The sequence below is a fragment of the Populus trichocarpa genome, chromosome 1, assembly GCF_000002775.5.
Source record: "Populus trichocarpa isolate Nisqually-1 chromosome 1, P.trichocarpa_v4.1, whole genome shotgun sequence".
Taxonomy (NCBI): domain Eukaryota; kingdom Viridiplantae; phylum Streptophyta; class Magnoliopsida; order Malpighiales; family Salicaceae; genus Populus; species Populus trichocarpa.
Genome location: NC_037285.2, coordinates 46718461 through 46740802, shown reverse-complemented (window position 1 = coordinate 46740802; position 22342 = coordinate 46718461). Strand labels below are relative to the sequence as shown.

At 31.2% G+C, this 22342-nt stretch overlaps 2 protein-coding genes across 9 annotated transcripts; one reads left to right on the top strand and one right to left on the bottom strand.

Moving 5' to 3' along the window:
- Window positions 1–536: 536 nt before the first annotated feature.
- Window positions 537–4232, bottom strand: LOC7490693 (ACT domain-containing protein ACR10). 7 transcript variants are annotated; one of them, XM_024592627.2, is made up of 7 exons: window positions 3771–4232; window positions 3276–3494; window positions 2759–2864; window positions 1952–2285; window positions 1494–1778; window positions 1066–1233; window positions 537–923 (listed from the first exon to the last, which is right to left on the bottom strand). In XM_024592627.2, the coding sequence occupies exons 1-6, from the start codon at window positions 3925–3927 to the stop codon at window positions 1093–1095; spliced, it is 1242 nt and encodes a 413-aa protein (XP_024448395.1). In that variant the 5' UTR covers window positions 3928–4232; the 3' UTR covers window positions 537–923; window positions 1066–1092. The 7 variants fall into 7 exon arrangements, with proteins under 7 accessions (XP_024448395.1, XP_024448403.1, XP_024448376.1 ...); XM_024592635.2 differs by having other exon boundaries at window positions 537–916; XM_024592608.2 differs by having other exon boundaries at window positions 537–956; window positions 1046–1233; window positions 3771–4231.
- Window positions 4233–13456: 9224 nt separating this feature from the next.
- On the top strand, window positions 13457–21489 carry LOC7490692 (vacuolar protein sorting-associated protein 2 homolog 2). 2 transcript variants are annotated; one of them, XM_024606809.2, is made up of 12 exons: window positions 13457–13767; window positions 14114–14158; window positions 14302–14336; window positions 14433–14483; window positions 14975–15079; window positions 15176–15247; window positions 16141–16212; window positions 16460–16540; window positions 16628–16663; window positions 16763–16821; window positions 21032–21108; window positions 21289–21489. In XM_024606809.2, exons 1-11 carry the CDS (start codon window positions 13734–13736, stop codon window positions 21090–21092), a joined length of 651 nt encoding a protein of 216 aa, XP_024462577.1. In that variant the 5' UTR covers window positions 13457–13733; the 3' UTR covers window positions 21093–21108; window positions 21289–21489. The 2 variants fall into 2 exon arrangements, with proteins under 2 accessions (XP_024462577.1, XP_002300493.3); XM_002300457.4 differs by lacking the exon at window positions 21289–21489 and having other exon boundaries at window positions 21032–21241.
- The last annotated feature ends 853 nt before the right edge of the window (window positions 21490–22342 follow it).

The window sequence follows — 22342 nt, the reverse complement described above, 5'->3', positions numbered from 1 at the left end:
ATAGGGCTTGTGATCTCTCTCTGACTTGCTTGATTTTGATTGAGATAAACATCATAAAGGGAAAAAAAATACTTCACTTGCAAATTGACAACTTGTGTTTTAGTATTCCTAGATATTTAGAATATAGATTTTTATTTTATTTTTAATTCTTGATATCTAAACCATATACTATTTGATGTGACAACGATATTTTCCATGTAGGAAACCTTATTTAATAAGATGCACACAGGAACCAGGACATTCCTTGGAAAACAGGGCATCAGCTCTGCATTAAGGGCAAACAGACGACCAAAACAAATGAATAGAGCTAAGGAAATAGTATACAGAGAAAATGAAAGAAAGATGACCTTGAAGCAATCTCCATTAAGCCTTTCTTTTTCCCTTTTTTGATAATGCCATTAAATTCCTTCAAGGAGATAAGGTTAACACAAGCATTTTCTTTAGAGACGCAATAGATGGATGTAAAAGGATAAGCAAGCACCTTTGAGAGGCAGAAAGCATTGTTAGGCTAGGAGGAAACTGGAAGAAAAAAAATCTGCTAAAAGAGCTTGTGCACACATTGGCCAATGGAAGAGGAAGCAGCAATACATAGGAGATTAATATACAAGAATGTGCTGTGCAACTGATATGTTATTAGTTTGACATGGAGAGATTCTGTACTGCTCCTTCTATTGGCACAACAGACTTCAAAACTACATGTTCTACATACAGTTTATGTACAGAGGGGACTCTAAAAGAGTACTGGTAATGGTTTTGAACTGAGCAAGCTGTGAAGGAGGAATCCGAGTTACAGCAAGCATCCACCATCAGAAACGCTTCATGCATGCCAAATTGGTAATGGCATGGCTCCATATTTTTGTCTGCGACAATTTCAAGCAAGCGTATAATACCATGTCACCTTCACTCTTCCTATCTCCTGCCAACTAGTTCATGTCGTTTAGTTAGCGTTACAGGAGCTGCAAATATTGATGTGCAACAACATAAACTTTCAATGAGATATAGCCCATGATTTACAGTGCATAAAAGTCATTAGCAGGGGAAGTACACTGCACAATAGACCATCACCATGCATGGAAGGATATCCAGAATTGTTCATTGCTCCCAACCCATTAACATCTTCCAAACTTGTTTCTCAATTTTGCTTCTTGGTACAGCCAAGCCTTCCCCTTCATCAAGTAAGACTCTGTACACTTCGAATTCCCGATCTCCAATCATGCGCCTTCTAATCTCGGCCTGAAAAGACAAACAGGATATAACATTTCCTCTGGAAGAACAATAAACAATAACCACTTAGTTTACAGAATGCACATATATATACACATACACATTCCCACAGTTTCAGACATAATGCATAGTGAAGTTCAGAAATCTGGCGAAAGCATCTCATATGAATAAAGAAAAGATGCCTCAAGTTATTGCAGGGAAATGCCAAAAGTGATATCATGCAGGAATTGCCAAGACTATCTGAGCTTATTCAGCAAGTGGATAAGTACCGAGAAAATGCATGTGTTAAGCATCTTCAGAGCAAGAGTGATGTCATGAAAAACAAGAGGCCGGCCCTTGCCAGATAACTCCACAGGATTCGCCACCAGCAGCTCAGTATCAGGACCACGGCTAACAGTGGCTACTCGTAGAGGGCGCACTAGTTCCATCTCCAAACGAGAGGACAATGCTTTCTGCTTTCTAGGATCAACTATTTTCTTCCCATCGGTTTGCACAAGAAATAAGTCAATATCACAGGCCCTTCCGTGATTCATGGAAAAGCGCCCATATGAAATCTGGTCATACAAGCAATAATTAGTTTCTCTCCGGAAAGATTCAGCAAAAACATTAGAACAACAATGCAAAAGGTGTTTCCTCCAAATAGAATGAAGCATCTGACTTGCACGAATAGCAAACATGACAGAGTTGTCCATTAATGTATTTTCAAAATCTCATACCATTAATCTACCTGTATATTATAATCCTTTAGAGTCCTCATTATGTCATAAAGAAGACCTTTGTGATCTTGGCACACAATTTGGACAAGGGTGTGACCTGGACTCAGCGAGTTGTCCATATTGACAGAAACACTGGTGGAAGTTAGTGAACTAGGGAGTTCATCTGGCATTTCCAAGGGGAGAATGTTTTCTGTGATTGCAGTTGGAAGAAATGAAGATTCCGCTGAACATGCAGTAATTTCAGGGCCAACAATTTCTATGTCACAGCTTATCATGGAATTTCCCGTAACAGCTTTTAAGTGATCACATGTATCCTCCTTTCTCTTATTTGTATGCAGGAGCTCCCTGATAAAGAAAGACAGTAAGAAATATTACTTTTGACAAGAAGATAATCACAAGTTCAAGTGGTTGCATGGCTATGCAAACGGGATTTATAGAAATGTCCATTTTGATTAGTCACATCTTTCTATGAACACACACACAACAAAAATGATCTAGAAGTAGGAACAAAAACATGGACTGGGAGAAGATGCACCTCTTACGAAAATTTCTCTTCTGGACCCACTCAAATCCTCTGAACGCACAACTATTACAAATCTAAAATGTATAAAATATGGGTATGACAATCAAATTTTCTCAAAAGTCGTATCACTAGATGGCAGAATCAGCCAACACATATTGTTTTATATTCAAAATCAGCCGTAAAAGCCAGACATTTTTTCAGTCAAAATTGTTAAAAAGTTGAATCCACATCATGTCCTAATTGCAAAAAAAAAAACATGGCGTAGTTTGGAGGAGAGATGTCGAAAATTCAAAACCTGTTGTCTGTAATGAAGAATAGGTCGATCACTCTCCCATCTGGTGTCGTGGATACCTTCACTTTTTTTATAGTGAGTTCAAGCTCACAAAGCACACTGGTCACATCTGCAAAGCAAACCCTCAGGAACTCGATAACCACTTAAAAACCAGAAGCATTCCAATTTTCTAAATTCTCCAATAAAACATGAAAATCACAAGGGGGACATGCTAGTATCTGACAACTTTATGCCAATTGCCAAGTATATGCAAAGTTTTTTACAGGGGACATGATTCCTTCATATTACATATGATTGTTGAATTTATAGAATATGAATCGCAAACGTGGAAACACGTGACAAGCTAAGCTTTTTGAAGAACAAAAGGCAATTAAAAGTAACTACGAATCAGAACCCCTTGGCAATCACCTTAGCATCACAAAAAACATATATGAGAAGAAAACTAGACAATCAAAACATTGAACAAGGAAGATCAAATAGAGAAGAATCGAATCCAAAAAATCCAAGAAAAAGTCAGTACCATGTAAAAGCCCTCTTCTGTCTTGACAAGATAACTTCAACAGAAAAACATCAGGTGGTCTTGGAGGCTGCAATTCTGAACGGTAAAAAGACAACCCAGAAGCTGAGGAACATGAAGGACATGCCTCTACTAGTCTCTTCTTCAATAAACCCCACCTTGTTGTTGATTTGCCAACCACCCAAAACACTAAGTAGCACCATTTTCCATCCGTAGACACATCTTCACCACATCAAAAACACCAAAAATCAAAAAACAAATCACGTTATTTTTTTACGCCAACTTATCCCTACCAGAAAACTAAAAAATCACACTTTGTTTTTGACAAAATTGGAGACTAAAAGTGTGAAAGAAAAAAAAAAGTAAAAGAAGCTCAATTTAGCATCTGGGATGCTTACAGAACAGCAGAAAAGGAAAAGAAAAGGAAAATATTGAGCTGAAGAAAACTACTACTAAGACAAACTCTAAGAATGGAAATTTTTTCCCTGTGGTCCTTACCTCCTCTAACAATGCTGAGACCAAAGAAGAGAATGATACGGCATAAATCACAACCAAGACCAGTCTTGTCAGGACAATTCACAGTGATAACAGTAGGGTCTCCTTCTTTCTCTGATTGTCTAATTACCACTACATCGTCATCATATAAAATTCCCATTTGCTGGTCTTATTTCTTTCCCTTTTCGTCCTCCTCTTTCTTCTCTTTCTTGAATTTGAGAGTTGGATTTTGTTGCTGCTGCTGCTGCTGTTGTTGTTGGTGGTGTTGGTGTTGGTGGTGGTGGAGGTGGTGGTGGAGGTGGTGGTGGTGGGGGAGGACGAGGACGAGGAGCAGGTAAAGGAACAGAGAGAAAGAGAGGCAGAAGACACTGCTGTGTTCGTGTCTCTATCTGCTTTACTTCTGCTTCACTTGTTCTTGTTGTTGCTGTTTCCTTGTCTGTTTTTCTCTTCTTCTTCTCTTTTATTTTTTTTATTTTTTAGGTTTGGTAATTTTGAGGATGGATTGATTGAGATATTAGACACGAGATGATGAGACAGTGGACCAAGATTGAGAAGAATGACAATTTGTTGTCCGTTACATTAAAACCCGTGTTTTTTAAAAACATTTTTTATTTATAAATATATTAAAATATTTTTTTATTAAATATAAGTAAATAAAATCATAAAATATTAAAAAATATCAATTTAATATTTTTTTCAAAATAAAAATAAATAAATATATTGCTGAGCAGATAATATGTTAATAATTTGTGAGGTGTGTTTATGTTCAAATTTTTTATTCAAGATTGTGTTAGGTTAGTATGATATATAATATAAATAAATATGGTTAAAAAGATGAAAATAAAAATATTAAATAATTCTGGAATGAATTTATATAAAATAGAAAGATATGTCTTATTTATTACTATTATTTATGTTTTTTTTTGTTTTTTATCTCAAGATATTAATAAACCTACTTGAATGAGAGAATGTTTTCTATTTTTAGGTTTTTTTAATTTAGATTAATAGTAAATTTGAAAAAAAATATATATATATAATGAATCATAAGGAAATCTTTTGTGTTTCCTTAATTAAATTCCAGTAGTTTAGTTTAAGGAAATAGGGAAAAAAAAGTTATAGTCTAGAGGATGATTATTTTTTTCTCCCTGTACAGAATATGAATTAAAAGAAATCAAACACAGAATCTAATTATCATATTTGTACAATTGGAAAGGTTGTGGTAGGAAAAAACTTACTTTAAAAAAAAAAAAGATAGCTTGGAAATCCAAATGCCAAGGTTAGCTTTGGTGAGAACAAAATAAGAGAAAAAAAAGAGTGTTTAGGGTCGTTTGTTTGTAGGAAAATAGTTTTTTTTTTAAGTGATTTTTTTAAAAAGTGAATTTCGGGAAAGTAAATTATTTTTTAATGTTTGATAGTATCATGAAAAATAAGTTGGAAAACACTTTTCAGTATTTGGTTATGTTATGGAAAATAACTTGCAAATCTTACAAATTAAATAACTTCTGGAAAGTGTTTTCCGCCCAAAATAAAAGAAAAACACTTTCCTGAAAATAAAGCCAAATTTTTTTTGACAGGAAAGTGTTTTTTGTTGACCGGAAAATATTTTCTGTTGACCAACTTTTGTAATGGAAAACAAACATAGAAAATTTTAAAAAGTGATTTCTCAAAAATTACTTTCCGGAAAACAAACACACCCAGAATGAGTTGAAAAAGAAGAATCAAAATCTTTTTATTATTATTTTCTATTCACTTTCTCTCCCACACTTTAGATTAGATTGATAAGCAATAAAAAGATTTCCTTTATATTCTCTCTTTTCTCCTTTTTTTTAACAAAATAAAATACCATGAAATTAATTTATATGTTTTCTTTCCTTTTATATTTTCTCCTCTACCAGCATAATTTGGGGGACGAAAAATAATGAAGGCCTTTTTTATGGTATCTCATAATAATAAATAAATAAATAAACTTTATAATTAATATGAGGAACACATCATTTTATTTTATTAATTCAAAATTAAAGGTTAAATTGTAAAACATCCCCTTGAACTTAAATGAAAAAACAAATACCCCCCTGGATAAAAAGCAATCTCTGAATTTTCTACCCTAAACTTTATAATATTTCGAATATGCCTCTTAATAACAACAACAACTAATATCATTTCTGCTAAACCAAAAATTAATTTTTGAAATGCAAATTCACATGTAATTAAATATCACCATTCAAAATCCTTCATAAGTGCAAAAAAACCAAAAAAAAAAACCATCTAATGTAACAAAGTCAGCAATTTATAAATTTCTCCAATTCTGTTTTTTCTCGAAACATGATTGGATTACGATCAATCCCTTATCTCCTCCTTATCTGAAAAAAAAAGGCAAAAAATAAAAAATAAAAACCCTGAAGAACAACTTGACGTGGAAGATCCAACATTATTGGACTTTATTGTATATATAATAAAATTTGGTCGGTCCATTACTTCGAAAAGTCCAACCTTTTAAATACCCGTTTACGGAGAAGCTGGAACTTAAGAGAACATCATATGTCGCGATAAATTAGATAGTATATCGTCTGCGTATGATATGATATTTTGTCGACGTCTGATTGCGCAGTGAAACCACTCGTGAGTAGTGAGTGACAGCCGCCACCACGTGTCTTATTTTGTGGAGGGTCCCTTTCACGTGCTTATCTTAACGGAGCCTCCAAGAAAGAAAAGTCACTTATCATTCTTTAATATTATTATTTGTTTTTTATTTTTAAGCTCTTTCACACCTCTCTTTCAGTTCTACCTGTCCCAGGCCTCACCCAATCCTCAGCATTTTCTTTTTGACCTTTTGTTTTAAAATAATAATAATAATAAATCATTCTAGAATAATTATTAAACTCTAATAAGATCAACCCATGTTACTTATAAGGTGAATTAATATAAAAAAAATATTTTTATTAGGTTTTTTTTATCAGAACACATGAGAGTGTATATATATATATATATATATATATATATATATATATATATATATATATATATATATATATAAAGAATATAGATTAGATTAGACTAGACTCTAATCTCGTGTTTGGGACAATAATTACGGTTGTTTTTCAAAGTATTTTTTACTAGAAAATGCATTAAAATAATATTTTTTTTAATTTTAAAAAAACTATTTTTGACATCAGCACATCAAAATGATCTGAAAACACCAAAAGAATTAATTTGAAGCAAAGAAAAAAATAAAAATATTTTAATATTTTTCAAAAATATTTTTGAAACGTAAAAACAAACATGAACTTTAAATTGACTAATTTATCAACTGATCAACCGATAAAACCTGTAAAAATCTGTAAAAGTTAATAACAGGAAATTTTATAATAATTATTAATTATGTTTACTGTAATGGTAAAAGGATGTTTGATAGCAAATTTATTTTATGCTATGCCATATTAAAGGAATTCAAAATTATCATTTGTATATTTGAATTTTAGCTTCTAAATCGTTTTTAAAACACTTCTTATAATCTTACTAAATATTTTTTATTAACTTTTAAGGCAAACAAGTTCCAAGTTTTATCATGGAAACTATGAAACATATTATATTGGATTGATGAATTTATAAAAAATAATTTCTCAAAACTTTTTTCTTTACGAATCCTAAAAAATAAGGTAGGGACTATACTACTTACCAACTAAGTTCAACTTGCAAAGAAGCTAATTAATAAATAATAACATTAATTAAATGTGTAAATTACTTTATTCATTCCACACTCAATTAATAACAAGCATAAATTAGGCAATTAGTATCCAAAATATAATTAAAATTTTGAAATAGCACATGATAAAAACATTTAGGTGAAATAACACAATTTAAAGATATTGTGGTTCAGAAACATGATATTTTAATAATATCACAGTTTATAACTGCGATATTAATGAAACGTGCTGGATTATTTTCAAAAACTTGTATGGCAGGCTACTTAACATTAAAAATATATTAATTTAATTGCATTTTTCAGAGTTTCAAGAACTCGTATAGCAGACTACTTAACATTAAAAATCTTATAATAAATATTAATTATGGTTACTGTAATGGTAAAAGGATGTTCAATAGCAAGTTTATTTTAAAAATATAAACAAATCCATAGTTACATGTGAGGATAACATCAAAATTTTCCAGGAGCGTCAGATAAAGCAAACGAACATATCTCCTTATAAGGTCAGTGAATAATACACTACCAAACAGACGAAGTATATATGTTATGACATACCTGCAACACAAATTAAAATCATTATAATAATTAACGCAATTATAATAAATAATTTACACATTTAAATTATAATACACTACCAAATGTGGACGCTTAACATAAGAAGACAATCTATCACCTCGAGTTTGTGGCATTCTATGTAATAATACATGTGATTGATGTGAAATTATATAAGTTTAATTTGCTTAAAAAATATTGTAATATATCATAACATGACTTAATAAATTGGTATACATATGTTGTCAATCAGAACATGATTTTCTATTATGCCCCGTGTCATTACATATATAATACCTATAATGTGCGTAGCCTTCTCTTGCATCCTTCTCGTTGCAAGTAGACATTCGTCGCCTACATCCTAATTTCCATCTAGACGAGTCTGCTTCAACTCAAGATCCAATGTAATCAATTCTTTCTAACTCTTTTGGTAAAGGATGGAATGACATTTCATATGGTAACCTGTAGCTCTGAACCGTGTAATAATCATCAACAAACTATGTGAAGTCCAAGTGATTCTCAACATTCCTAATTCTAACTTGTATGTGTGTTGCTTGTGTTCGATCTGTTTAAATTTTAATCGATGTTGCGTTTGTGAAACACAGCATCTTAAGTTGTCACGCTTCAAAAGCACGACATTTAGTTAACATCGCGCTTCAGAAGTGTGACATGCAGTTGTTGGAATTCAAAAGCGTAATATTTAGTGGATATCACGTTTCAGAAATACAATAACATCAAACTATACTATTTCATCGAATCTTTTTTAAACAATATCATTCTTCTAAATTTTTAAGTTTAGTGTGCTAATCAGACCAAAAAAACCTAATAACAACTGCCAAGCATGTGGACATTATAAAATGTTCTAGGGTAATGAGATCATGGACACCATGTCATCAATCTTGGTAGATTCCAATAATTTCATTGTTAATGGTGCACAAGTTTGAGTGGACGAGGAGGACTTGAATCTTTAGAGGATGCACGGGGAAGGAAAAGGAATAAATGGTATTGGCCTGTAGCTCAAGGCATATAATTGATTTGGGAATCTTTCGAAAAAGTTAGGTCAAAATTGGATCAATAAAGTGCCTGCCCACCTTTGAGCTTCATCGGAAATGGTTTTTGAATCGCGTTGTTAGGAATAACACAACCTATAAGATTGCTCTTTTATAAACAACGCAATTTATAACTCAAAATTTGTGAGGTTTAGAATAAAATAATCTCAAAAGTAAAATAAATAAATAAATAACAGGTTAGATTGATTCTAAGAAAATTGAATTATGTTATTAGGAGCAACACATTCTATAGTCTCCGCTATTTTTAAGGGAATATTTAGAAGTATGGTAATAATTGTTTCTTAAAGTATTTTTAACTCGGAAATATATAAAATTAATATTTTTTTATTTTAAAAAAATTATTTTTATATCAGCATATCAAAATAATCTTAAAACAAAAAAAAATTAAATATTTTTAAAAACACTTTTAAAACATAAAAATAAACAGATCTAACAGTCAAATTCATTAATTATATTATTTTTTTAAATATTTGTTTTTATGCCTATGCTAGTTTTAAAAAACTTGTAATAGAAACCATATTTATCGTGGTATGTTTGGAATTGCGTTTAATTTGGGTCTTTCTCTCTTTTATTTCTTCGCAAAATGCTCTCTCCATCCTTCATTGCCTACTCTTTTTATTTCTATTTTTTTTTATATGGTAACTCCTGTGTTGGTATAACCACTCCTAACTATTCTCTGAAATGAGAATTCAAATCATATTGGACAATGACAAAATAATATTATCTAATTGATATTTAAAAAATATGATATAATTATATCAATATATCATAACACTATATAATGTAAATTCTGTATAAATAGCATTCCATTCTTGTACAAGATAAGTAATTTTTTTATTATAAGTTAATTACTAAGGATTATTATTATGGACTAGATATTACTTCAAAAAAATAAATAATAATAATAATAAAAGGTTGAATTTGAATTCCTTGAATTTTACTTCATAAACTGTAATTTTACACGAGTTTTACTGAAAAGTTTTTCTTTAAACCTTAGTTATGCAAAAACTATTATTTATAGCTTTTTATTTTATTTTTTTCAAATCATAAATGGTGAAGTTTCACGGCATCAAGACCACATTAATTGACAGCAAAATAATTTCATATCAAGGAGGTTCACATCATGGGCCTGACAATGCCATGATTTTCTGAGGGCTTCATTGATTTGCCCTATGTCTGGCCTGTCTCATCTGCCTCCAACAAAGCAAACGGTTCCCTTGAAGCCACGTATTTTCCCAACTTGGATACAAGGGGTCAATTCAATAATAATTAATTATGCGTATTTAGGGTGATCATGACCCTTGAAACCACAAGGGTAGATAGGAATAAACTGTAACACGTTGCTATCTCTCTATAAATCCATGAAGTTAAACTTTATAGAATAAAATAATATTAAAATGGATATGGTGAAAGATTTGTTGTCAAATAACATAGTATATGGACAAACTAGTTATGATTGAATGTTGATATGTGTTACAATTCTTAGTTTTTATGAAAAAAAAGTTAGTGAGTGTAAATAGACATCCATTAAGTATTTATCCAAATACTTATATATATACACCCATCAATAAAGTGTTGGTTTAAAAATTAAGACATAATTATATCACTGCAAGAATGAGAATACAAATTCGATTTCCAGAAAACGTATTTATTAGAAGAGACAGTTACAAATCCCAAACAAAACTAGTCTCACTTTTAAAAAAAATGTAAGGATACTCGGATAAGAAATATATATATATATATATATATATATATATATATATATAAAAGAAGGATTTACTAATCTACATCTCTTTAGCAATTTTTTTTATATTAATTTTATGATTTGAACTTAAAAAACTAAAGAATCGAGTACATTTACTTAATTACTAAACTACAAGAACAACCTTTTAAGATTAGAAAAGGAAGAAGAAGGAAATTGAATAAAATCTCTAGTAAAAAAATGTGTTTAGAAGTGCCTTTAAGAAGCTTGTTTACAATCATTCAAAACTCTTCATTAATTCAGTTTCTTATTTTATAATAAAATTTACTATAGATAATTAAAAAAACATTATCACAAATAACAGTATTCATTTAATATCACTAATTAACTAATGTAATTCCTTTTATTCGAATATTTATTCTATGCCATTTATAAACCAATTCAAATAACAACAGAGGCTGAAAAATACATGCGCACTCGTTAGTTTTTAAGATATTTGAACTTTATTAATACTTGTTAATTTACCATGATTGTCTTTTTATTATTGGTGCATTATTAATTGTTCATTTCCATAATTCTGATTTTAAATTTTTTTGCATATATAGTTATTAAATTCGATCCTAAGCAGGTTTTAGGTCATAGGACGATAAATTAATTCAAAATAATTTTTTTAAAATCAAAATGATATTATTTTAAAAAAAATAAAAATAAAATCAACATGTTTTAATTGGATGAACCGAGTCAATCCTACTAGTTTTAAAAACCATTTGGTATTATCGTAGTTTTTGTTTTTTTTTTTCTTTTCAAATCATAGAGAAAAAGCAGTTTGATTTGACAAATAAATTCTATCTTTTGCACCAAGCTTCGCATATAATTTTATTTTAAACCATGGTTTTGTTAGAGTTAAAATAATATATATTTTTATTTATAAAGACATACCTTTTATTTATCTTACTTACAAAAATCCCATCTTACAACAATTTTAAAGCCAAGCACCCTTTTTGTTTATATCATATAATTTAGTACATGGAATTAAATACTAGCAAAAATACGTGACTACAGTAATTAATCTTTCTCCATGTAGGATCTCCATAGAAGAAGAGGAAAGAAAGGAAGAACTCCTATCCTTTTCTTCACGTGGAATTACATTCTTTGACGAATACAAATCAAAGATGCTATCCATGAAAGAAACACAACAAGAACTCGGTGAGTTGAGAAATAGTTCGAAAACTTCATTGACTTTTCTTCGTAGTTAGGGCATGAAAATGAAGCCACACTTGTTCAGTCAAGTAGCCTCCTTGCTCAGCTCACACACGCACGCATCTAAAGAAGTAAGCAATTCTGCTTTGCACTCTCAATATATTCTTGATTTGTAGCAAGAGACATGGAATTCTTTGAAAGCTACTTTGCCTTTGCTGCTTGCCATGCACCTTCCCTAATAATGTCTGGCTGCTTCATCGTCTTTTGTTGACAAGTGAACCAAATTCTAAGTGCGATGATTGAGCACATGATTAATTCTCCATAGTCAAATTAACAGACGAGTTTTGGAGCAATATTGTCTACTTGCAACCCTCCTTTGTGTGTCCATTTCGAAACTCTCCATCTTCTTAGAACGTGGAGTCGATATAGATACTACACTACATGGTTTTTTTTTTTTTAATATCTTTTTATTGATTTTTATATTAATTAAAATAAATGTATTTTCATCTAAAAACATTATAATTTTCAATAATTTCATTTTCAACCTCAAAACACCATTTAGCTAATCTAAAATCACAAAAAAAAAAATTAAAAATACCTTTCCTAATCCATATCTCCTTTTTTTTTTGGCTTGATTAAATACCCAAACAATCTTAATCGAAATCCTACTTTCAATACAAATTTATTAATTTCAAGATTGATTTTTTTTTTTGGTCTAAACATGGTAGATCAAAACTTCTCTCTCCTCTCTCAATTCTTAAGAATTAAAATAAAAAAATAAAATTTTAGAATCAAAATATCAAAACCCAACATTATAGAGATCGAAGATGAAAAAATAAAAAAAATTCAAGAATCAAACAAGTGAAAAACATACAATAAATGTGTTAGTCCTTTTAATTTATTAGTTAATGTCTCGAAATGAGTTTGCAATATTTTGAGGTATTTAAGCTCAACATCCCAACACAAACTCAACTTGAAATCGACATATGTTATTATTTGTTTACATGGTTAGATCGTGTTTTTAAATTTTTTTATTTTTTTATAGTTTTAAATTAGTGTTTTTTATATTTTTGAATTATTTTGATTATTAATATTCTATATAAAAAATATTATTTTAATATATTTTTAAATAAATTAAAAAACAATTTTCATCGCAATTTTAAGCCGATTACGACCCGTTGACTTTTGTTTTTTTTACTAAAACGACGTTGTTTTGATTAAAAAAATTGACCCGGACAATCCGGTGATCTGGTCAAAATTCAAAACCCGAATCTTGAACCGAACCGGCTATCAAACCGGGTCTGAAAACTATGGTTTTAAAAAACTATAGAAAGAAGTATTATAGAAAGTGAAATCGGAGAAATATAAGAAAATATTTTCAATGAAAAATAATACGAAGGGCATTATAGTAAGTGAGGGAATTGCAACGGCTAGTTAGTCTAGTACCGTTGGATGAAGATATCTGTTAAAAAAAAAAAAAAAGCAAACAGCACGCTCCCCAAAGCAGCGGCTTGTCTCTCGTTCTCAATCTTTCTTCCCATTTCTTAATCGGAGAAAGAAAAGAAAATTAAGCAAAAAATGGAAAAAAATCTACTTTAACTACATTTTCCACTCCTTTCTTTAACTTAACACACATTTCCCATACATAGAAGAAGGGAACCTACTGGCGTGCTAGGGTTTTTTCTTTCTTACAGGACAACACGGGTTTGTTTTGTGTACAAGGTTCGGAATTTACAACAATGAATATCTTCAAGAAAAAAACTTCTCCTAAAGGTACTTGTTTTTTGTTATAAAGACATTTTTAAGTGGGTTTTGTTTAAAATTAGTGATTGTGTTGTAAAATCTTGAACTTTTTCAGTTTTGATGGAGTGGAGGGTGCTCTTGTTTATTTGGGTTTAATGGGCTGCTTTGAATATGTTGCTGGGTGTTTATATATTATAATCTAATGTCAATGATTTTCTTGTTTAGTTTAAGTTTTTGAATGGAGGATCAGAGTTTAATTTGTTTGCTTTGCTAGTTTTGATGCTCAATTTGCTTGTTTTGGGTTTTGAATATATGTTGTAAGTTATTGAAAAGTGAGATTTATGAAGGCTTTTCCTTTTTCTTCTTAATTCAACAGAGGCTCTCAGGACTAGCAAGAGAGAAATGACTGTTGCCACAAGAGGTATTTTTGCTGTCATAATTTTATTTTAGTCTAATGTTACCAAGGAGAATGCATGATTACTTCGGTCAATTGATTTATTAGCATGGTTGGAAACATTCTTTGTCAAAAGAATAACAAACCCATCATGGGTTTTTGATTTCTAGGGATTGAACGTGAAATTGCATCTCTTCAGTTGGAGGTATGTCGCTGTTTCTAGAATGGTTTTGGATAAAATTTTACTACTGGTCTCTTTATTTTTATTTTCTATAAGATGAGCTTTGCAATGCATTTTCAGGAGAAGAAATTGGTGGCAGAGATAAAACAAACAGCAAAAACTGGAAATGAGGCAAGTCTGTTAAATGTTCGTTGTAGTTATGAAATGGACAACGGATGCAGACAGTTATAATCATGGGCTGGGGTTTGCATTATTTACCTACTGTGATCAGTTCTCAATCTTGGGATACTATTATCTTCTAATGAAACTCATTTGATATCATGGAAAAAGTGCTCACTATAAGAAGTTGCAGATTTTAGGGAATGAAATGGTTTGTGATTTCAAGACTTGTTAGGAATAAGGTTTTACAAATTGGAGTTTGTCTGTAGTCACTGCAAAATAAAAATTATTGTAGATTTAGGGAATAAGATGGTTTGCGATAATCGAGGCTTTTTGGTAAAAATTGTTCAAGAAATTTGAGTAGGCTGTAGTTACTGCATGATAGTGTGCGTGTGATCCATCAACAGTAACTTGGTTTGCTAGAAATCTTAGCTTGATTCAGTTTTGAGGATCTTTTCTTGAATAGCTTTATACTTTAAGACTATTGCTCAATATTTGTATAGGCTGCTACTAAAATCTTAGCCCGGCAACTTGTGCGACTTCGGCAACAAATAACAAATTTGCAGGGGAGTCGTGCCCAAATCAGAGGCGTTGCTACTCATACACAGGTCACTTTCTATCCACAAAATCTAGTTAGTGAGATTAGAAGGATCTGCATTTTGTCCTTGTTTATCTGATGTTAGTGCCTTGATCGATGTTCACAGGCTCTGTATGCCAGCACTTCAATTTCGACTGGGATGAAAGGCGCAACTAAGGCAATGGTGGCTATGAACAAGGTATCAATATTGATGCTATTGTAGCATAATGGTTTTTATCATTAATCCCATCCTATTTATGAGAAAGACATTCATAAAAATGCATAATTTGATAAAAATGTTGCAAGCTTTGGCTGCTAGAGTACAAAGCAATGTTGGAAATGTATGAAGAATCAAGTACTGTTAAGTTATGATCTGTCCTGTGCTACTTCTTGGATAGAGGCATTTTAAAATGGGAGTCATTCATACTCTATGAGTGCTTGATACAGTATAATGTTCAGCAGTGATGTACCCTTGAATTCGCTTTTAGTGTCAGCTATGGTTTGTTAGAGATGATTAAGGAAAAACCAAGTAGTACAAGTTATGATCTAGTTTTTTGCTACTTATTGACAGAGACATTATAAAGCTCAAGTCATTTATACTCAATTGTTGTACTGGTAACATGTTCAATGGCTACATATCCATTGTTTGGCTTGTACTGTGTTGATAGAATGAGAATGTTAAAAATAACATAAAAATATAAATGAGAGTATTAGATGAGCTAATGTTGTGTCCCAGTGCTGCTTTGCAGTAGAAAGACGTGAAACGGAGCTGGTTGCCTAGATTGCAGTGTGTTCATCAAAGTGCTGTCATAATTCATTGAGCTTGTAGTGCTTGTTTTGAAAGGCTAAACGTTAAATATAGCATAAAAATATAAATGAGAGTATTAGATGAGCTAATGTTGTGTCCCAGTGCTGCTTCACAGTAGAAAGGTGTAAAACGGAGCTGATTGCTTAGATTGCAGTGTGTTCATCAAAGTGCTCGCATAATTCATTGAGCTTCTAGTGCTTAACTTGAAAGGCTAATCTCCTGATATATGTTAAACCATTCTGTTTAGTCGACTGAAATAATATCAATACCTTGTTTTTTTACAGCAAATGGCTCCAGCAAAACAAGCTAAAGTGATCAAAGAGTTCCAGATGCAGTCAGCAAAAATGGACATGACGGTAACTCTGTTTCTTTCCTATAACTTCCTCCTTGTGTAGTTGGTGTTCCAATACTTCTTCTAGCAATTTAATGATTATTCCAATATTTTTTGGACGGATCATGGTGACAATGTGCAAGATGTCCCTTGGCATCAAAATGTTGAATGGATTTGAGTCATTGGGTAGACTGAAGTTTTCTCTATGACTCTGTTTTGTTAGATAGTTCTTTATGCTGGGAATTCCTAATATCTTATTGAATATTTTGCAGATTGAGATGATGTCAGAGGCTATTGATGAGACTTTAGACAAAGACGAGGCTGAAGAGGAAACAGAGGAGCTCACTAACCAGGTGAAATATCAATAGCAACATTTTACTTTGTTCTTAGTTTTATTTTTAAGGGGACTAGTTCACCTCTAATTCAACTATCTCTTGTAGGTTCTTGATGAGATTGGTGTGGACATAGCATCTCAGGTTTGTTTCTTTGGGATTAAATTGTCTCATATAATTTATGCTTTCTTAATTTCTGGGATGTCCAATCAAATGTGTGATTCTGGTCCTTGTTTTCAACAGTTATCTTCAGCTCCAAAAGGTCGGATTGCATCAAAGAATGCTCCTAATACTGTTTCAAGGTATGATACAACACTTCACTTTGAAGTAACGTCCATTATTTAACAATGTTGAATGAAAAAAATGGTCCAAGCAAAATTAGTATATGGCATTGCTTCCTGAGTGAAACTCTCAAGTTGGTGATATCATACGTACCTTACTCCTCAGTACACATGGGTCCGTGGTAAGCATGTGTTGAATTCCAAGCTATTTTTTTTAAAATTAATTTAAAATATATTACATGTATTATTTTATTAAATTCTTAAATTAATTAAGGATATATTTTAAATATTATTTTATTAAATACCATTCAATTTTTACATTTTTTTTAATAAGGTTATAACAGTCTTTTAAAAATATTAGTAAGCATTCTTTTGTGCAACCAACCATGATTGTTTTTTTTTTAGTTTTATTAGGTCGGTTTTTTTTGTGAGCATCTATTTTATTATTATATAATTAAATAAAAAATAGTTTTTTTTAAAATAATTTTTTAACCCATGTTGATCTACTTAGGTTGTAAGTTTGACGAGTTAACACAGATCGATCTAAGATGTCGTATCAATAATTTTTTAAAAAACTTCATCTTAAAATCTCATTTTTTAGCCAAATAGGGTTTTAAACTATTGTTTGGGTTATTTTTTGATCTCCCAAGTCATCCGTTCGCATAGATTGAATATCTAAATTTGTGTTTGTTTCTTAACTTCACAACTTAATATTTTGTTAGCATTAACAACTATTTTGTAAACATTTATTGGCGCATATGATCCCCATCTATTTAACTTGCACATCAAGTTTTTAGTTTGGAATTAATATTTTGTTGTTGCTAGAAACACATTAGTGACGCATAAGTATTATTTTTTGTTGATGTAAAAAAAAACCTTTGTTGTGACCCGCAACATAGCACAAGCTAGTTAACTAGTAGACAACTAAGTCTTTTTTATTAAAAAAAGAGCTAATACTAAAGTAAGGCTCTCAAAGACTTGAGTATTTGATCCAATCCTTTGTAACATTTTGAACAGTCCATCATGACATGCCTGCAATTTTCAATTGGTTTTAGGAGGATAATGTTCAAATATAAATTTTATCATGATATAATCTCCAACATTAAATGCATTGTGATGTTTATGTAAATCAACTTGAAATTTGCATTGTGCATTACTTGCTTGAACTTGTTATATGATATCAACATGCAAATCATTAACTGTACATGTCAAAAAATAGACATGGGAAGGTCTAAAGGCTTTCCAGATTTATAATAGTGAACAACTTCAAATGAACTCATGCTTATAGAACTATTGACCGAGTTATTGTAGGCAAACCAGACATGGGTAGAACTAAATCTCAATTTTCACTATAGTAACTTACCATACACCTCAAAAGGTTGAACTCTTTAGTTTGACTATCTATTTAGGGGTGGTGAGCATTAGAGAAGTTCAACTTGGTATCAACAATATATCAAAGAGTCTTTAAAAAATAACTCATAAATTACACATCCTTATATGAGACTATGGTTTTGAGGAGTCCATACAATTTGATGATTTCATCAAAATAAGATTTAGCATCTTTAAAGGTATCTGTGGTCTTGGAACAAGTAATTAAGCGAGCGAGAAACAAGCAACAAACACAAATATAGAATCATGCTAACATCTATTTAGGGGTGGTGGGCATCGGAGAATTCCAACTTGGTATCAACAATATAGCAAAGGGTCTTTCAAAAGTAATTGCACATCCTTATATATGGTCTTTCAAAAGTCATTGCACATCCTTATATATGAGACTATGGTTTTGAGGTGTCCATACAATTCAATGATTTCATCAAAATAAGATTTAGCATCTTTAGAGGTATCTATGGTCTTGATACTAGGAATTAAATGGGCGAGAAACAAGTAACAAACACAAATATAGAATCATGCTTACATCTTCCAAGGACAATCAGGTATAAGAAGAGACTAGTGTAAAGACTAGTGTTTTTTTTTTTCTATGTTCGACATTGATTAATCGACGTGACAATGTCTTTTTTTAACATAAAAATTGATGTTTCCTCTTTTTTATGGTCTTATTTCTCCTAAAAGATCTCCTCCATGAGTCTCCTAAATCAATAAATCACACACTGATATTTGCGGGAACAAATACTCTTATTAGAGGTAGTAACTATTTACAACAAGGTGATGTCTTTATCTCAGAGGAGCTATATATACCTCTTTGAACTCTAGATATGATTCATATTCCTTTTCAAGTCTCTTAAACTCTTTAATTTGAATGCTTTTTCAAACATTCCCTTTCTTATATGGTCTTATTTCTCCCAAATCAATATCATGCACATCACGCACTAATATTTGCAAGATATAAAGTTTGTTATCCTGAAATAAACACCTTTATTGGAGTTTGACTTGTTCATTTGAAGAGTTCTTGCAAGCTTCCTCTTCAATTTGTTCTTCCTCTTTAACACCCACACCTGTCCTTCAAGCTCCTCTCCTCTAAAGCAAGCATCTCATTTTCATCCTAGTGTGTTTCTCTCCCAAAAAATCATTAATATGCATCATTCTCACAAGTTTTAAAAGAATTTCTCAAGTGATTTTTGAAAAGAGACAAGAATGAAGTCACTCTTCCTTTATTGGCTATTGTTCTGCGTGAACAATAGTTGCACAGTAGATAAGGTTTAATTCTGGATCAATTATCATTTTACCCTCACTAATGCTCCCCCAATTCTAGTTCGTTGTACTGACTCGTCATTGCCCTCAAATTTTAACCTAAGATGAAAAGTACGTCAAAAGATCCCTAGTAAAATTTTAGCCTGATCCAATGGTCGGATTTGAAGATATGCTCAATATCATAAAATTGGATAATCAATAATTTCACGCCGAAAATCTGAATTTCGCATGCCATATAATTTACTCAAATCATCATGGGTCTTAGACTAATTTGTTGGAGATTTCTATTCATAAAATTTTCCTTGGAGTTTTTTTTACCACTTTTGGTTCCAATAGCGCGATTGTGCGTGAGATTTATACCGGAAATTAATGTTTCTCACGCATAATTTATTTGAAACTTCCTTATATTTTATAAATAATATCACCAAAATTTACAAAATTCTCTTCTTCAAATCATTATTTTATCCGATCATGATTTACACTATGCACTCAACTCTCTTAGTAATGTTGGTCATTTAGGCTTGCATGAGTTGTGCTTGCTCCTGAATGGTTTGAAATGCATCATTTAAGGTCAGGTCCATAGATGTAGACTCTGGGTTGGACATTAAAAAGCATAACTCTTGTTGTCCTCAAACTCTTTTAGCCCGCTTTAGATAACCACTATGCAAATGCATACAACACTAGTTTAAAGACGCAATTAAGATGACAACAATTCTTATCAAGTGAAACTTAATAAAAAAATAAAGTCAATTTTGGGTTTTTTAGATCAATCAATACCAAAATAAATCAAGTGTAAATGGTCAATCAAACAAAAAATCACAACATTTTATAAGTTTAGGCGATCCACAATTAATAAAAAAAAACTATATACTAAATATGAATGACAAGGTTAGATGATGGACAAAAATATAACAAGAGTGAGAGGGAAAGATGAGATTTTTTTGGATTGCTAGGTACAAAAGTAATAATAATGACAATATTGAACAACAAGTGAAATACTAGAGAAATAAAATTCAACAAATCAAAGTGTTGAATGATTAGGGTGAAGATGAGACCACTTGGATCATGAAATTTGGGTTGTTTATTGCTGCTGCTTGTGTTGTTTCTGTTGGGCCCGATGTGGTGGTTATTGCTTCTGCAATGGGGCTGCCGGAGTTGGTGTTTTTGCTGCTGGTGCTGTCAGTTGCTGCTGCTATGGTTTGGGTATCCACGGGGGTTCCAGGGGTGAGATGGGCAATTTTATGGTTTGTTTAATTGAACTTAATCAGATGGGGTTCTGAATCCGTGGGGGGCACTGTGATGATAATAAAAACATTCTCCGTTAACAGTAGACTGTTGAGAAAGCTTTCAAGCCAGCACCTGAATGCAAAAGTTCTGCAAAGCTGAAGTTTTCCATTGACGGCAAGGAGATGTAAATGAAGTCTTTGCTCATCACTAATGATTTGGTGTCCTGGATATGTTCTTTGATGGAAAAAAAGAAAGAAAAAACTTAGACTAATAATTTTAACATTTTGGTATTTGTTTGCTGCCCACCACAAGTTTGTTGTCCTAATGAACTCTTTCTATTTGAATTTGACTGCAGCCCCGAGCCTCCCAATGTTGATGATCTTGAAAAAAGATTGGCCTCTCTTCGACGCGTTTAATTTGGAAAACTTGGAGGTGTAAATTCTTACAAAAAGTCATATGCATGAAAATGCCAAGAGTATTAGTAGCATTGTTTGTGTTATACATATTCTACTTATGAGAAAAAAAGTGTGTATATTGAAAGATATTCTGATTTTTGTACTTGCAATTGGTTCTCTCTGCATCATTTTTGAAGCTGAACTCTTTCTTTTACAGTACTCTTCTGGGCTAGAATTGGGTTACAGGAGTGAGTGGTCGAAAGGCCAAGAACGCTTAAACTGCCTCCATATCCTACTGGAGAGGCAAACATCACCTCAATACATGAAGAGAACAAAAAAAGTTTTAAGCATGGTATAACTTGTAGTCTCCCATTGATATTGTGTTTTAAATTGTGGTTTGATAATTTTTGTTTAAATATATTGGTATCAAAAATAATTTTTAAAAAATAAAAAAATATTATTTTAATGTATTTCTAAGCAAAAAATATTTTAAAAAATAATCACCGCAACATTTTCAAACATCTTAGTTTTTCACTTGTTTTGAATGTTAGCAAATCTAATAACCCTAATATGCCAACATCAGCACTGAAGTAGTCGCATTTAGTTAGTGATAATAACAAAATAAATATATATAAAAGAGATAAAATAAAATAAAATAAATGTGTTTAGTTGAAAACAGACATGAAATAAAATAATATAAGTTTGTCTTTAAAATAGTCTTAGAATTAATTTATTTAATTTTAAAATATAAAATACTTATTATTTTTATCTTTTATATTTTAAGATAGTAATCAAACACTGTCTATATTAGGAATTAAGTACAAAATTAGCATGTTAATTCATGTTTTCAAAGCTGGGCTAGTCCTAACAATGCCCTTTTTCATCAACATATTTTATGAGTTAAAATGCAAGCTGGAACCAGAGGAGCTTTATGCACAAAGCAAATTCTTTTAATAATGAGTTACAATATATATATATATATATATATATATATATATATATATATATATATCTCTCTCTCTCTCTCTCTCTCTCTCTTAAAATAGTGAAATTACACCAACCACCATTGTCATTTGGAAAGCTGTTAAATTAGACTATCGTAAATTCTGATGATTTAGACTCTTGAGGAGAAACATAGATATGCATTTCCTTTACTTCCAAAGTCTTTTTTTTTTTGGTCTTGGAAAGTCTCTAGCTAAGCTATTTATTGAGACTCTTGTACAATTTTGCTTAATAAATTTAAATCCTTTATTCCACTACGCAAAGTTGGA